Below are 13970 nucleotides of genomic sequence, written 5' to 3'. Positions count from 1 at the left end.
TAAGTACTCTTTATTTTTAAGCAGTCTTAAAAGTTCCAGTTCTAACTCAATTTACCATCTCACAAATGAATCTACACCACCGGGCTTTATTGCTTGCAAACGTGTTGCTCCTTTCAGCCAAATGTGAACTTCATCAGTTTGATATTTCTTTCCATCTAAAGGAATATAAAAATAACAGATTATTGATGGTATAAAATTGGATAGCCCCAATTTTATCACTGAAACAAAGAAATAGACTGTGTACATTCTCTTTAAAATAATGGTAAATTTAAATTTGGGCAGCATGCTGAGCATAGCAGTTAGAACAATGCCCAGTTCCAACAACCCAGGGTTGAATCTAGCACTCTCGGTAAAGAGTGCACCAAATCATACAGGATTGTAGATTAATTTGGGTGTAATTGGACAGCATGGGTTTAAATAGTTGGAATTGGCTTCTACTGTGTTGTAATTTTTTTTTAAAGCAAGCCACATTAAGCTAGTTGTTCTGAAGAGAACAGTTACAACACTGAACCCTGCCATGAATAGGAATTGCATGAGCCTTCTAAGTTGCTAGCACATTTATTATTCATATCAGTCAAGGGACTCCACATGGAATCCAATCATACTGCCAATCCACAGTACTTCACAAGGTTGCTGTCTCAGTGATCTGACGTAGGAGTTGCCAGCCTCGTGGATTGGATGGGAAAAGGGAAAATGTTTCCTTTTTTAGTTGTTTTTAATTGTATCAGTTATTAAATATTTAAAGATTTTTTTTTAATTACTTAGAGGCATTTAATATTTCTGAGTGCTTTGGCAGGATAACATATTGCTTCCAAAGCCTCAGCATTGTAACTCATTTGGCCCTCTGCATCCAGCCCAGGTAAATGGGGATGGACTGAGCTCACTAGTGATGTGAGGAGCTATGGGCTGTATGCTGTCTGCAATTCATAGGGCAGTAAGAGCCCAGATATCTGGCACTTCACCAAGTGGCACACCACTGACTGCCCAGGCCTACAACAGGAAAATGGCTGGAGCAGTGGTTCTCAACTGTTGGGTCTTTAAAAATGTTAAATAAAATACTTTAAATTAAATAAAAATGTGTTTCTTACAGAGCTGCCTTTGACTTGGAAATATTGCTCTGTCATTGCCACTAGTGGGCCGTGACATGCTAGGCTGGATGCCAGGTGGGCCTCAGACCAAAATAAGTTGAGAACTCTAGCCGCTAGAGTGTGCAAATGATCATGATGTCTCATTTGCTTGGGGAAAAAAAACAATTCTATCACTGAAATTTCAATGAGCCTATCTAGTGTTCAGTCTCTTCACACAACTGGGTTTTCTGGACTACTTCAGTAATTTTACTTAGCCAAGTCCAGTGTAATCAGAATAACCAAACTTTTACTGTGCATGTATTTCAATTAATCGCATACCTGAGGGAACAAAGAAATATTTTCAGATTCAAAACAAAATTAACTGCAACTCCAAGAGAAAATGTGAAGTCTTTTTCTTTGAAATTTCTTTTCAAATTCATCCCATTTTCTCCAGAGAATAGCATCATTTTGAATCTTCAGTAAAACATCCTTTTAACTTCAAATGGCATTATTCAAATAGTAAAGGTGGTATTGTAGTAATGGTCACAACTGAATATTGGCTGTAATCTTGCAAAGATGGATACCACTGGTGTATTTTGAGGTGAGACAAGTTCTAATGAAGCAAAATTTCTTGGATAGCTATATTTTAATTTCATGCTTGAATTCATTGATGAAGATTTTGTAAGTTTATTACTAAATGAAATCAAGAATACCTGTTGAATCTGCTGGTCTATATTTCAGAGCCAGATGGATTTCTCCATGATTAATGTTTCCTTCCGATGAACTGGACAACTGAAAGTACAGAGAAGTTGCATCACAGATATTGTACACTCAAACCTAAAATAGTGGCAGCTCTCAGTAAAAGTATTTTCTATCATTTTAGTACTTTTTTTTGGCTCCATAGATGAAACTTCCTGCAATTAGTTACATTATTAACTTTATGCTTGTTGATACCTACCATTTATAAAACTACAGTTACTCTTTCAAATAAATACTTAATTGTGTGCACATAACTGCCTTTAAAGTTCATTGTTAAACTTTTGAGAGAGTGCACAACAGTGACTACTTATCAGCATTAAAAACACTGAGAATGTTGACACAAAATTGGCACCAGTATCACATTCCAGTGAATATTAACCATATTCATTCCAAAAAAAATGATTTGAAATGTTTACATTTTTATAAGTAAACTGTTGTCACATAAATTTCAAAATAGAAATTTGTCCAAAAGTAATTAATATTTGCAGTGAGGCTTTTAAGTAGTTACAAAGACATTGCAAAATTATTCTTTCTTTTTAAAATATTGAGTTTAACATATGGGCATAGAGAATTGACAATTGGATAATAATTCATTTGGATATGAGTAAACACACACAAAAAAACCCAAAAAGTAGATCAAACGACATCAATAATTTCTTATAATACCTCAAAAACATTTAATTGAAATGATCTATGCAACCATGTGTAACCCATTTGTTGAAATAACTTGTATAAAAGAATTTGGGCTCAATTTAGGAACTTCTTTGGGCCTAATGGTTTTTCACTGGTTAGTCCAATTATAGGTAACCATCTTTTTCAACTGTCCTTGTTGGATGAAGGTTTCAAGGAATGGCATAGAATAGGTATTCAAAAGTTTTAACTGTAGCAATTTGTGAGCGAGCACCATGAAAAGACAACAGGCTGAGAGCTCGAGTAACACAACAGCTTTACTTTGAATCCTGTTCTCCAGCCTTTAAGGCTGTGTCTGACCTGCCCCTCGCATTCAGCTTGTGTCACGCTGATGCACGTGCTCTTCCAGTCTGGACCGGAAGAGAAGGTCCTGCAATGCCATCTTTGCCATGGCTGCCCACGCGTGAAAAGTGGAGATGGTTCGCCGCTACAGCGATGTGTGTCGCCACACAACAATCTTTTTATTCAAGATAAATTTGGCTCTTTTGAACAATTATCAACTTAGTTTAATCTTTCCCACAGACATTTTTTTAGATATTTACTAATTAGACATTTTGCTCAGTCTAAGCTTTTGTATTTTCTGCAAGTTTCCAAAACCAATATTCTTGATCTGTTTTTTTTTAAATTTAAGGTTTTATTTTCATGGTATTATCATGCATTTATAATAATTTATTGTATTTAAAATCAGTCCCCATGGCTGGGATCAAGAGCAATTGCGAATGTGATTTGAACATAATATTTTCAGATGAAGATTGGTTCTCTACTCTCAGCTTGATTAATGATTCCTCATTTTGTGCAAGTCATTGCTTATTACAATATAAGGTGATGCATAGAACACATATGTCCAAACTTAAATTATCTTGTTTTTACACAGATATTGATCCACTGTGAGAAATGTAACATTTTTGAAGCTTCTCTGATCCATATGTTTTAGAAGTGCCCAAATTTAGAGAGATTCTGGAATGACATTTTCCAATCTTTATCAACAATTTTTAAGATTACTTTAGAATAGACGTTAATTGCTCTGTTTGGTTTTTCTCAGGATCCAGATATACCTACATTGGCATCTCAGGAAAAAGTTTTAGCTTTTACAACATTGATATCCAGACAAGCAATTTCATTGAAATGGAAAGATGATTCATCTCCACTCATACACAGTGGTTAATGTAATGTCCAATTTAAGTTTAGAGAAAATTAGGTAAAAGATAAAGTTTAAATTTATGAAATTGTGGGGCCCATTCTTAGTATTTTTTTTATATAATTGGAAGAATGAACAATTATTGTATGTTCCAGTGATTCATTGCCTATTCTCTGGGAGGTGGCCAGTGGTTCCACATTATTGATATTTTTAATTGATTAGAGGGCAGGGGTAGATTAGATTTAGTTTTTTTTTTCATTTCCAAATTATTCAATGCTCTAAAAAACTAAATTGTACTATAGAGATGTCTGTCAGAGTCATCATATCTGAGAAATCAAGTAAATATTTACTTAATTCAATAAGAAACTCATGGGTGCTTTTGGCAAGAAGCATGGACTTTTGAAATAATTGGTTGGATACTGAAAGACCATGAAAATTCTCCAGAACAGCCATTCTCAATCCTTTTTTTTTTGGCCATGGCTCCCTTCAGACTCTGCTCGAAATTTACGGACCCATTTCCCTATGAAACAGTCAAGTTTTGGTTTCTTCCATACTTCTCTCCTACTGACTACATTTAAAATGAACAACAAATATTTGTTACATGATGGTGAAAAAAAAACAAGGGTTTTACTTAAATGTGTCGTGGCCCCCGGGTGAGGGGCAGGGGATTTGGGCCCAGGGCCCTTATTGAGAATGGCTGCTCCAGACTGGGATTGTTCTGGGATAGATACCAATGTATGATTTGGTTTGAATTAAGTGAATTAATTCACTGAAGTGGGGGATTTAAAATTATAATCTCTCAATGTTTTATTAATAGGTAAATTGTTCAATAAGAGCAGCAGAAGATAAAGATCATGTCCTAAATAGCAGGATGTGGCTGGTGTTGTCAACAAGGAATTGTGTTGAAGCAGCAACTATTAACTACATTCATTAGACAAATAGTGAGAAAGAAAGTCAATCACACTAAACCAGCAACCTCCAAATTCTGGCACTTTTTTCAGTAGATGACATCTGCTCAAAGATGGAGTTTGGCACCAAACATGACCTGATACAACCATCGCTCAACTCCCGTGTATCCCGTCGCGTTCTGCGTCACTAATTAGTGGTATCAATACTTTATAAGTAACCTACCCGTCGAGCATGACCCTCTCTTAACTCACTTTGGAATATCTTGTGTCATTCCACTACTTTATAAGCACCTCTGAATCACCGTATACTGACATCCGTCCAGTCGAAGCGCTTACAGTCAGCCTGGCATCAGTGGCTGTCGTCGCTACCCATAATCCCCCACACTGCTGAAACCACTGTACCAGCACCAGTGCAGGGGAAACAAGAAGGGGGCTGTTCTCCTGGCACTGGTACAGCGGTGGAGAGAAGAAAGAGATGGCAACGTGACTTGGGCGGCAAAGTGGGGGGAGAGATGGCAGTGTAACTCAGGTGGTCAAGGGAGGGTAGGGAGAAAACAGAAGCACAAATCGGGCGGACAGGCTTAAGGGGACCAAAATCAAAATGATTCTGAAATCCTGAAGATTCTGAACGACGGCAGGTGTCCATCCTGATGATCCCGGATAAAAGGTTAGGCACCTGTATAAACTGTTCTTGCCCATTTTAAGATCTAGGAACATAGTCCCAGGAATCGAGATGCGATGCATTCAAATAGTGAATTCATAAGATGAATTTCTATGTCGCAATATGTGGTAAAAGTTTGAACCTTTGGATTAAGTGCTAATTTGTATGTATGATTGACTGAATTTATGTTAAATAAGGTAATGAGATGGAGTTAGGTTTATATATGAGCCATGATGAGGAGAATTCTGGAAAAGGCTCAGCTCAAAGATGTACAGCACTGTTCTGTTTTACCTTTTAATTTTTGTTTATGTCAATTATGAAGATATTTTACAGATATGAATGAAGTAATTTGATCTTTGCTATTGTTTCTATCTAAGGGCATATAAAAGGCCTGGTGATTAGTCCAGATTATAACAGTTCAATTACCCAAAAGCTCAAACTTTTGCTGCATATTGCTATATAGAAATAACTTAGAAATTCAATTCTTGACCATAGATTCCTAGAATTATGCTCCGAGATCCTTCAATAAGCAGAAATAGTTTCTAACCATCAGTCCTTGGTGTACACACGATGAAGGCCTTGTCGTGAGGGAGACAGTGATTGCCCAAAACCTGTGTTGTGCTTACAGCAGCAACTAATGGTTCCAAATATGAAGTGAATTAACCGAATCATTTTTTTTAAAATGTCCTCATGGGACCAGCTGAAACTGGTGAGTTGAGTTTACCCAATTCCAGCAACTCGTTAGCATAGGATTCTTCTAGAACACTATTTGAATCTCTCTATCAGTGGTGTCTTGCTGTCTGGTATTTCTCAATTGCTGGGCGTACTTTTATAATTAACTCATTCAAAAACAAATGATACCTTGGGATGCAAGTTGTACCAGCTTAGTGAGTTGTTCTGCCAATCCCAGTTACTCATCTCCACCTCCGTTTCTCCAAGGAAAACATTGTGGCCAAGTGTATCATTGTGCCACACAGAGACATTCAGAGTTCGATTCTGAAGTTCTTGCTTTTGTATTTTGTACTGAAAAGAACATACACGAATTAAACCGATTTTGAATTTATTATGAGAGTTTCTTTGCAAATGTACAAAAGAAGCATCACTATTGATTACATCACTGTGATGTAATTGTGCATTGCAGAGTTTAAATTTAGACATACAGCTCGTTTAGAGGCCATTTTAGCTCACGAGTCCATGCCGCCCAATTTACACCCCATTAACCTGCATTCCCCCCCCACCCCAGTACATTTTGAACTGTGTAAGAAACCAGAATCCGTGGAGAACGTACAAACTCCTTACAGACAGCGTGGGACTCGAACCCCAGTCCAGTCCTGATCACTGGCGCTGTAAAAGGAATTGCACTAAACCACTACACCAACCATCCTATTCTTATGATTACTGGTAATTTTGCCCATATTTGGAATCCTTAATAAAAATGATTCCAATTCATCATTCCATAGTTCATCAATCCACTGGAAGACACGAGGTGATATTTTCCCCTTGTTATTTTAATCAATTTGTCCTGCTAATATCCCACTTCCCATTCACTTAAGAAAGATAATCAATTTCATTGTTGTATATTTTGGAAAATATTGCATATGTTAATGGTTTTCTGCTAAGTTTTAACTTTAGAAACAAGTCACGATTTAAATGTCATATTTTGAAATAAAACCATGTTTTTTTTAAATAAATCTTGTTTTTGTTGTATTTTCCTTAAGGTCTCAAAAAAAAAGCATACTAGTTTATTTAGTTATTGGAATTGAGCTTCTCTTCTGGAAAATTATCTCTATTCACCTTAACAGTAATGTATGGACATAGTATGGTAGCTGCAAAGCATCAGATTAAAGTGTGGAGGGTAATTAAAACTGCTAAGAAGATCATATGGTCTCCCTTAACTCTAATTTGATGTCACAATGCTCCACAGCAAGCTCTCCACTTAACTTTGGATCGCCTTGGAAACATCAACTCATACATATGACTGCTCTTCATAGACTACAGCTCAGCCATTAACCCCATTATTCCCTCAGAGCTGGTCAATAAGCTCCAAATCCTCAGCCTCCACACCCTACCTTTGCAACTGGATCCTTGACTTCCTCATCGGAAGACCACAGTCAGTATGAATTGGAAACAGTGTCTCCCCCTTACTGACTATCAACACAGGAACAACTCAAGGATGTGCGCTTCGTCCACTACTCTACTCACTGTACACCCATGACTATGTGGCCAGGCAAATTTCCAATCCTAGCTACAAATTTGCCGATGACACCACAGATGTTGGCAGAATCATAAACGGTAATGAGGAAGCATACAGGGGGGGGTAAAGAATAGTTTGTTGAGTGGTGTCACACCAACAACCTTAAGATCAACATTAGTAAAACCAAAGATATGATTGTGGACTTTAGGAGGAAGTCAGGAGAACTCAATAGTGGAGAGGATCAAGAACTTCAAATTCCTGGGAGTCAACATCTCTAAGGATATGTCCTGGAGCCTCCATTTTGATACAATCACACAGAAGGCTCACCAGCAGCTATACTTTGTGAGGTGTTTGAGGAGATTCAGTATGTCACAAAATACTCTCACTGTCTGGACAAGAAAAACTCCAGAGGGTTGTTAACTCAGCCTGCGACATCTCGGGCACCAAACTTCACTCCACCAAGGACATCTATAATAGATGGTGTCTTAAGAAAGGAGCCTCTATCCTCAAGGACCCCTGTCACCCCAGGCCATGCCCTCTTCACTCTCCTACAATTTGGATAAAAAGGTACAGAAGCCCAAAGACAAACACCCAGTAGCCCAAGGACAGCTTCTTCCACACTACTAATAGATTTTTGAATGATAAATGAACAAAAACACTGCACCACTCCCCTCTGGTATTCTAATCTCACTTCCTCTGAACACTCTGCCCTCCACACTCTCCGCAACAATCCCAATCTACCATCATAGAACCCACAAGTAAGAGTTTTATTAGCTCTCACTAATTTGCTCCTACCTACTCCTCCCACAGGACCCCAGCATGACTCATCAAGCCACTGTCTCCAACATCATCTCCCTTCCAATACCACCAATCTCATTGTCACCCATCCTTGAATTGCTTGTTTCTTCCTTCTACCCAAGATACACAAAACCAACCATCCAGGTGGGCCAATTGTTTCCATGTGTTCTTGCCCCACTAAAATAATGTCATGTTACCTTGACTCTGTCTTTTCTCCCCTAGTCCAATTCCTCCCTACCTACATCTGCAATACTGCACATGCCCTCCATCTCTTCAATGACTTAAGATTCCCTGAACTGGACCACCTCATCTTTTCAATGGATGTCCAATCCCTCATAAAGAAGATCTTAAAAAACTTTCTTTCTGGACTATAGGCCTGACCGTCACCATCTACCACTACCCTCCTCCACCTGGCAGAACTTGTCCTCACTTTAAACAAATTCTTATTAAACTCATCTCACTTCTTCCAAATCAAAGAGTAGCCTTGGGTACCTATATGAGTCCCAGCTATGCCTGCCTATTTGTGGGCTTTGTGCAGCAATCTATGCTGCAAGCCTACATAGACAAGACCCCTCAACGCTTTTTCTGGTATATTGATGACTACATCGGGGCTTCCCCATGCACCCACGATGAGCTTGTCAACTTCATCCAGTTCATGGACAACTTCCATCCCGATCTCAAACTCACCTGGTCTATCTCCCACAACACTCTCCCCTTCCTGGATCTCTCTGTCTCCATCTCAGGAGACAAGCTTTCCACTGACAAACTCACCAACTCTACAACTACCTTGACTACACTTCCTCAAACCATGTCCCCTGCAAGGATTCTATTCCCTTCTCTCAGTTTCTCTGTCTCTGCCACATCTGTTCCCAAAATGAGGTTTTCCATTCCAGATCTTCCAAAATGTCTACATTCTTCCACAAACATGGCTTCCCCTCCAACTCAGCCCTCACCTGCATCACCTCTATTTCCCACTCATCTGCTCTGGTCCCCTCTGCCCCTAGGCATAACAAAAACAGAATCCCCCTTGTACCCACCTAACACCCCACCAGCCTCCACATCCAACACATTATCCTCCAGAATTTCCGGCACTTACAACAGGATCCCACTACAAGATGCATCTTCCCCTCTCCTCTCTCAGCCTTCCATAGGGACCACTCTTTCTGTGACTCCCTCATGCACTCATCCCTCCCCAACAATTGCTCTTACCCACCCCACCCCACCCCCCTGGTACCTTACACGATGGCCATAAGAGATGCCACACGCACCCACGCCTCCTCCCTCACCACAGTCCAGGGCCAAAAATAAGCCTTTCAAATGAAGCAGCACTTCACTTGTGTATCAACAGGATTGATTTACTCCCTTTGTGGCCTTCTCTATATTGGAGAGACTGGGCGCAGCCTGGGAGATTGTTTCGCTGAGCACCTTTACTCCATTCACGCTAATGACAGAGACCTCCAGGTGGCCAGCCATTTTAGTTCTGTGTCACACTCCCATACTCACATGTCTGTCCACAGTCTTATGTACTATCCCACCAAGATCACCAATAAATTGGAAACAACACATGATTTTGCATCTGAGCACACTCCAGCCAGATAACATTAACATTGACTTCTACGGTGTCTCCTCTCCCCCTTTCAGCTCTATTCACCTAGCCATCCCTCTACCCCTTGCTTGGTGTTGTCCCCTCCCTCCCTTCCCCACCTCTTACCTCCTGCCTTTCCACTCTGATTTGGACACCTGTCAACATTTTTCCACACCTTTTTAAATTAAACCTCACACCATCTAATCATAGCAAGCATAATTCTCAATGGGTTGAAGTGGAAACAAATATCACCATCGTGAGTGAGCAAATGCAGCTTTTGAAAAAAATCTATAAATCCAAGTTTGTTTGAACTTACCTTCAGGATTTCATTATAGTAAGGATTCAACGTTGATTTCTTTACAGAGGTTTTCCGTTTACTCGGTCGTGAGTGATCAGGAAGAAGATAAGTTTTCACATAGCTGTTTAAAAATGAAAAAAATGTTTCTAGATTATATAAACTTCATTTTTTCTGTCTCCAACCTCAATGGCTTATATCTTCACAAGTTTTCAAATTGAAATTCAAACTATTTACCTTCTTAAATAGAATATTTTTGAGGGGGAGAAGAATGCAACCTTGAAATAGACCATTGCCTCAAAAGACACACCAGCGTCCATTTTGAAACTTTAGTTATAAACCAGTGAGAGGTATCATAATATATAACAAGGATATTTCTCTTCAGGCATATAAAATCAACTAAAAATATTTTGTAGATGATAGTCTGTCAATATTTTCAACTGTCCATTGTAGACTTTATTCTTAAACAAACTCAAAGCTATTAGAAGGATCATCCTTAGTTAGTAACACTTACATACCTGTATAATTGTATAATTTATTTTGATATTTGTCAATTAGTATACTCCTTATTAGAAATTTAATACTTTTAAAATTATGCGTCTGAGATGTCAAACCTTGCTCCTGTGCTTTTTCTTTTCTATTTTCTTTCTATTTAACTCCCTCTATTTCCTGTTGTCTGTCCCCTTTTGAACCTGGTGACAGGGCACTGGGAGAAGAAGGACTCTTAGTTTTGGACCTTATGAATTTTTTTAATGGTTTTATATTCAGTGTATCCTTGTTATTATATTAATTGAGTCCTTATATTCTATATTTTCTTAAAACTTAAATAAAATATTAAAAAAGCACTTGCATATCTCTGTAACTTGTTTCATTACATTTAAATGCTAACATATAATCACTTATTCATTATAGCGACATTTAAAAAACATTGTTGTTCTGTTGAAACATTCAACAACTTTCTATCTTATGTGCAACAAAGACTTGTTTCAAATTCACAATTGACTGAATTTACAAAAATTACAGAGGTATTTACAAGTATTTTGCATGTTTTTCCTAAGCATTTATTACTCCCTTTCCTGATGTCTCAGTGTAACACATTATATTTGAATGAATAGAATGATCAAACTCTTAAAATGCCAGTTTGCAATCAGGTATCCTAAATAGTTCAATATTGACCTTTGATATTCTGACATTAAATCTCCCTCACAACCTTTTATCGATGAACTGAACTACGTTTGATATTCTCTGATGGTGGATTAGAGAAATCTATCTATCGGACGACATTCACAAAGCTTATTGGCATTGAGGTTAATTGCAGCAATTTACTGATGGCTGATGGAATTTGACTTTTGTTTTGTACACTCCCTTAAATCCCGTTCCAACAATATGCATCACCACCAAGATGCAAAATTATATGTGTAATGAATGGCATGTTAAATTTAGTTTTTTCATCTTTGTACCGACAGAATTTGATATTTACATTTAAAACATTATACATTTCTTTTAAAATGCGTTTGTTTTATTTTAAAAGAACTTCACACATCTGAATCTAGTCAGGGAGTTATTGAAACAAACACAGCTAAAGGCTTTATTTTTGCCATGGGTTATACATCCCTTCCTATTGCAAGAAAGATTCAAGAGTGTGAAATCATAGACTAGCATATTCAAGGTCGGTTTATTTAATGCTACTGATGAACCTCACACAAGTGAAATACTGTAATGTTCCCCTTACACCATTGGAATTAATCTCTCACATTCTCTGTGTGCTGTTTTATTCTGCTGAACTTGTGAGTGGATAGACTTGTTGGCTGTGGGCTGCTGGAGACTGCTGTTGGAAGACTTGTGCCAGGCTGTAGACTCTTGGAAACAGGCTGGAAACTGGCTGAAGGGGTACCAGGTAACAGGACCAGGATGTGAGGGGGTGCTGAAGGGTTCCTGCCCGTGTCAGAGATTCTGATCTGAAGCTTGGGTTTGCTAATATTTTAGACTGGACTCTGTGTGGCTGCGGAGGCTGCAGAAGCACTGGAGGCAAATCTACGGACACTCGGTGTCTCTGTGGGGACTCTCTTTTGCTTCTCTTTCTGACTCGAAGGAGGCGCTTCAGGCAATTTCTGCCAACAGCGAATCTGATTGCCTTACAGCAGGCAAAAGCAATTTCATGCAATATGATACTGTTTTATTACAATGACAATAAATTGATTATTGAATCATGAATAGCATGTTAAACAAACCTTTTCACTGCAACTTGGTGCAGGTGACAATAAGTATAAACTTGAGGTATTGTGTTGTTTAAATAAATGCAAAATAGATATTAATCAGAGACTGCTTATTTCAAGAAACTGAAAAAATAAAATCTATTTGTGAAACTATTGAGACACGTCACGTGATGCTGTAGGATCGACACACAGGTCCTGACTCCCTTGGTAAATTAGTTTTAAAAAGTTAATTAAGCAATGTTTTAAACTACTTAATATCTTTAAAATACATTTAAATACTTCTGCTTTACATTAAAAAAATGCCTCCAAAATCTCTTTTGCTATTTGAATCTTGCATCTCTAAGTTATTTAAGAAGCCTCCCAAGTAACACAGAGGCAACAATGAAGCATGGTGCTAGTGCTCGGGCTGCCCCCTGACTGAGTGAAACTTTTAAAGGGCCCTCTACCAACATCTTCTATCCACTATAATGAAGAGGTGGTGTCAGAGAGGAACCCGGAACTGAACTACGCATGCACGATAAGACACACATGCGCAGTACTGGAAAACACAAGGCATTACTGAGAGTAGGCAGCAAAGTATTGATAAGTTAGGAACCTCTACTTCAGCAACTGATGATAAAGAGTCAGGCTCCAAAGGAAGATCAGTGGCTGAAGAAGAAGAAGAAGAACAACAACAACAACAGGAAGAGGAGGTAATTGAAGAAACTAAAATTATTTTACAGCCTAAGAATTAACTACATTTATAATACATCAGTTTAAAGTAATGAAAGAGGAAATAAATGAAGGAATGGAGGCAGAAATGAAAGGGGAAACTAATAAAATGTTAGATGCTGTGAATAAAATGAAGAAGAGTTTGGAGAAAATGGATGATAAAATTACAAGAATACAGGATGATATGCAAAATGTTGAAGACAGGGTATCTACTATGGAAAATACAACTACTGGTTTAATTACAGTGAATCAAAATCTTTTAGAGGAAGTGGATGTACTGGAGAATTTCTGCAGAAGAAATAATATTATAATAGTAAGCCTTCCAGAAGGAAAAGAAGAAAAAGCAATTTGTTTTTTTCAAAAGTGGATTCCTGAAGTTTTGGAAGAGCAAAACTTTGAAAATCCAATTGAAATTGAAAGAGCTAATAGGGCTCTGAGTCCAAAGCCTCTTCCAAATCAAAGACCACATTCTATATTAATTAAATTCCTGCATTATCAAGACAGAGAGAAGGTTTAAAGTCTTGCTGTGAGAGGGGCAACGGAATGGCAAGGCCCGTTACAATGAGAAAGAGATGGAATTTTATTCTATCCCGATCTGTGTGAAGATTTATTGAAGAGAAGGAAGAAAAAATCAATCCAGCTAAGAAAGTTCATTTTGATAAAGATTATAAATTTGTTCTTCATTACCTTGCAACTTTGAAGATTTTTGTGCCTGGAGACCAAAATAGATTATTTCTAACTTTGCTCAAGAGGAAGATTTTGCTTGGAGGCTCCCTAAAGTGCAACTCCAAAAAAGATACTGTATCTTTCATGGGATGATCTGTTTCCTTTTTTCTCTTCTCTCTTCCTATTTGATTTCCAGGAAGCTATTTTAAATGTGAGTAATTAATTATTTTTTTTTAATGTATTAAATATACCAAGGGAGTTCCGGGATTATGTGCGTTTCTG

At 38.0% G+C, this 13970-nt stretch overlaps 1 protein-coding gene across 5 annotated transcripts in view; it reads right to left on the bottom strand.

Annotated features, from left to right (window-relative positions):
* LOC138736812 (synaptotagmin-like protein 1) overlaps window positions 1-13970 on the bottom strand; it is a 192213-nt gene that overhangs the window by 9741 nt on the left and 168502 nt on the right. For all 5 annotated transcript variants that reach the window (XM_069886859.1, XM_069886862.1, XM_069886864.1 and 2 more), the window contains 4 exons: window positions 10117-10219; window positions 6085-6246; window positions 1781-1859; window positions 56-155 (listed from right to left, as the gene is read on the bottom strand). In XM_069886859.1, the coding sequence (XP_069742960.1) occupies window positions 56-155; window positions 1781-1859; window positions 6085-6246; window positions 10117-10219 (444 nt within the window). The remainder of the gene's footprint in view (window positions 1-55; window positions 156-1780; window positions 1860-6084; window positions 6247-10116; window positions 10220-13970) is intronic.

The sequence above is a fragment of the Narcine bancroftii genome, chromosome 6, assembly GCF_036971445.1.
Source record: "Narcine bancroftii isolate sNarBan1 chromosome 6, sNarBan1.hap1, whole genome shotgun sequence".
In the NCBI taxonomy this organism is placed as follows: Eukaryota; Metazoa; Chordata; class Chondrichthyes; order Torpediniformes; family Narcinidae; genus Narcine; species Narcine bancroftii.
The sequence above is the reverse complement of the archived record's forward strand: the minus strand, read 5'-3'. Positions and strand labels throughout refer to the sequence as shown.